The sequence below is a fragment of the Amphimedon queenslandica genome, unplaced genomic scaffold (assembly GCF_000090795.2).
Source record: "Amphimedon queenslandica unplaced genomic scaffold, v1.1 AMPQUscaffold_12559, whole genome shotgun sequence".
NCBI classification, from domain to species: domain Eukaryota; kingdom Metazoa; phylum Porifera; class Demospongiae; order Haplosclerida; family Niphatidae; genus Amphimedon; species Amphimedon queenslandica.
Window position 1 is genome coordinate 8,184 of NW_003547204.1, and position 3,046 is coordinate 11,229.

The 3,046-nt window shown below is 34.0% G+C and overlaps 2 protein-coding genes across 2 annotated transcripts in view; both read right to left on the bottom strand.

Moving 5' to 3' along the window:
• Positions 1 to 15: 15 nt before the first annotated feature.
• LOC109587468 (cell wall integrity and stress response component 4-like) lies at positions 16 to 1,192 on the bottom strand. The gene is made up of 3 exons (XM_020003716.1): positions 867 to 1,192; positions 216 to 803; positions 16 to 162 (listed from the first exon to the last, which is right to left on the bottom strand). Exons 1-3 carry the CDS (start codon positions 970 to 972, stop codon positions 17 to 19), a joined length of 840 nt encoding a protein of 279 aa, XP_019859275.1. The 5' UTR covers positions 973 to 1,192; the 3' UTR covers position 16.
• A 1,207-nt stretch (positions 1,193 to 2,399) lies between these two features.
• Positions 2,400 to 3,046, bottom strand: part of LOC109587466 (ephrin receptor 1-like) — an 11,901-nt gene continuing 11,254 nt past the window's right edge. Inside the window, exon 14 of the mRNA XM_020003714.1 lies at positions 2,400 to 2,710. Coding sequence (XP_019859273.1) covers positions 2,539 to 2,710 — 172 coding nt within the window. The 3' untranslated portion in view covers positions 2,400 to 2,538. The remainder of the gene's footprint in view (positions 2,711 to 3,046) is intronic.

Sequence of the window (3,046 nt, forward strand, 5' to 3'; positions counted from 1 at the left end):
AATACCATAGGCAGGATTAGCAGAGATACCAGAGTCTATTAATAAATGTCATTAATGATAATGTATGTATTGTTTTATAGTCCATCTTACTTTGACCAGTAACTCTATAGGCAGGATTAGTTGATGCTGTAAATGTATTCTGTCCTTCATTCATTTTTATTGCTATATACCAGTAAATTGTAATCATAATAGTACATAACAATAGTTTCAATTACCATCTGATTGTTGATGTATATCAGCTTTACTTTCAGTAGAACTGACAGAATCATTTCCAATTGATGTTTTATACCATATTCTCCTACACACTAATACACTCACTATTAATATTACTAGTATAGTAACTACCAGTAATATAAATACTGTACTAAGTACTGCTAATAGTATTATTATCAGTGTATTATTCTCAGTACATGTATTGTTTATTGAAGTTGGTGTCATTAGTGTGGGGGAACTGGTCATCAAGGATGATGATGATGTAGACTGCAATGAGGTAGTGGATGATACATTCATATCAGTAGTAGTTGTTATTGTTATAGTAGTAACTGCAGTGGAACTAGTAACTAAAAGAGTTGGAGGGAGAGTATTTGATGATTGAGAAGGTGTGTTTGTGATGTGAAGTGTATTGTTTATTGATTGAGTTTGTGTGGAGGAACTGGTCAAGGATGATGATGTAGACTGCAACAAGGTAGTGGATGGTATGCCCATATTAGTACTTATTGCAGTAACTGGAGTGTGGGAGTACCAGTATGTTGTTAGTGATTGTGTAGTAGCAGTAAGAGTTCCTGGTATTGATGGACTTGGCCCTACAAGGAACAACAAAGCAACAGTGCATGATAGTTACTATTGAATCATAATACATAACTTACCTACTACAACTGATATCAGTGGATAGTCATTATGTTCCAATGGTATTAATCCATTACTGCTATCAAGCTCATAATTCAATGGTCCATTGTATTGTTGATAATACATTGGATTACTATTAGTGGTTACATTGATTACTAATATATCTCCATACTGTACTTCAATATCACTTGTAAAGAGATATGCATTACCTTCACTTGATGTAGCAGCAGAAGCATCAACAGTTAGTGCATGAATCAGTTCAGAAGAACGTTTTAAATAAATGTTAGGATAATGTTTGCTTGTATCCTGATTCTGTGTAATACCAATTATCCAGTTAGTAATAATACCATTACATGTGAACTGTATATCAGGAAAAGCTCTTGTATCATTGACTGGTATTACATTAGTAACTGATAGACTGTTTGTATTAAATGAAGTCTCAATTGAAGGATAGCCACAATAGCTACCTATGAATACATTAAAATAATAAATTTGTTTCATTAATGACATACTTGTAATTGGATGTATTAGGATACTTGAGTTTTGTAATACTATTTCCCCTTCATTGTCAACCCTATCATCTCTAATATTAGCTACTCTTCCAATTTGACCAGTTCCAGTTACTTTATAAAATCTAACAACACTTCTATCATCAGGAGGTTGATATACTCCTAGTCTGTAACCTCTGGTGCCATTACCTGTCAGCTCACTAATGTTCAAAGGAGTAGGTAGTGTATAACAATACAGTCCATTGGTAGTGAAATCGTCTGGAGATAATCTAAGTTCAACAGATACTGGCTCTCTATAATAATGCATTCCTGTATCTCTCCATATCTCTATTCTAGGATATTGGTTCCTATTACCAGTTACTGTTCTAATGTCAACTCCAACTAATACTTCAGTCAGTGTAGAACTACAACCACTAAACTGCTTATCTCCTTCAGTGATGATCCATCTTGTTTTTACTGATTCTGCTAGTCCTGCAATAGTTTTTCCATTGTTTCCAGATCTCATTCTAGTATCAATGGTTTTAGCCACCAGTAAACTTGGTTCCATAAATCCTTCAGTACTACAATCATTAGACTGTACTGTACCATTTAACAATAACAACAATAAAGAAAGGAGAGAGACAGGAGAAGGACTCATCTTGACTGTTACACAATCTCTGGAGCATGCAATGTTGATTTTCACTCTTAACATCATGACTCCCACACCTTAAATAGGCTTAACATATTGAGGATCCACTCATTATTCTTATTAGCTTTAGAAGGATTCTGTGTACTGCTTGCATGTGTGTGCATGTACAAAGATTCTGTACATGTATAATTCATTAATGAGTATGATATTCATGTAGTAATGAGGATTAATTGCAATAAGGAATAAACACAGCTGTTTTATACTTGGAGTATTAATATTTATAAATGAGCCGATTCCACTTATTACACATCAGAAAGGATTAGTCTTGTGTAGCCAGACCCGTCCACCTTTTTGACATTTGGACAACCAAATGTAAAAAAGGTCGACGGGTCTGGCTACATAAGACTAAAAAAGGATTGCTTTACAATATCATCATTAACTATAGAATGCATTATAGCAAATAAAAATGCAGCAACATACAATTAATAATATTAATGTACGGAAAACAAACCATTAAATACAATGTACAAGTATATAAACTGGCTACACAATCAATCAGTTCTTGTACATGTACTGTAAGTCGGTGTAGAGGGAGTGGCTTGTTTCTAAAGCTCCACCCAGTACAGTAACAGGACCCTCTTTATTAATCATTAGTAATTGTTTATCAGGTGAGGATAGACTTGATGATATATCTGAGAAACTTGGACGATCATGAGTATCAGGATTCCTATACAATACAATGATGACATCACTATTATCAAGAGTAAATAATACCTATTCAGGTTAGGTAATATTTACTCTTGTTGTTATACATACTAATTGCACACGGAAGCATGAGGTAATTGTGTACGATTAATTTGATTATAATTGGGTGAAGCCCACTAAAGCCGAACATCCACTATGACAAATTTGTTGAAAGCATACTTTGTGGTTACTTTGATGTGTGTCAACTTAGTTGCCTGAAATAGAACAGTTTTCTATTTCAGGTAATGAAACTGCTATTGATTTCAACAAAGTTGACTAGTGGACGTTGAGCTTAAGATGAAATATGCGTCCCTCTGTC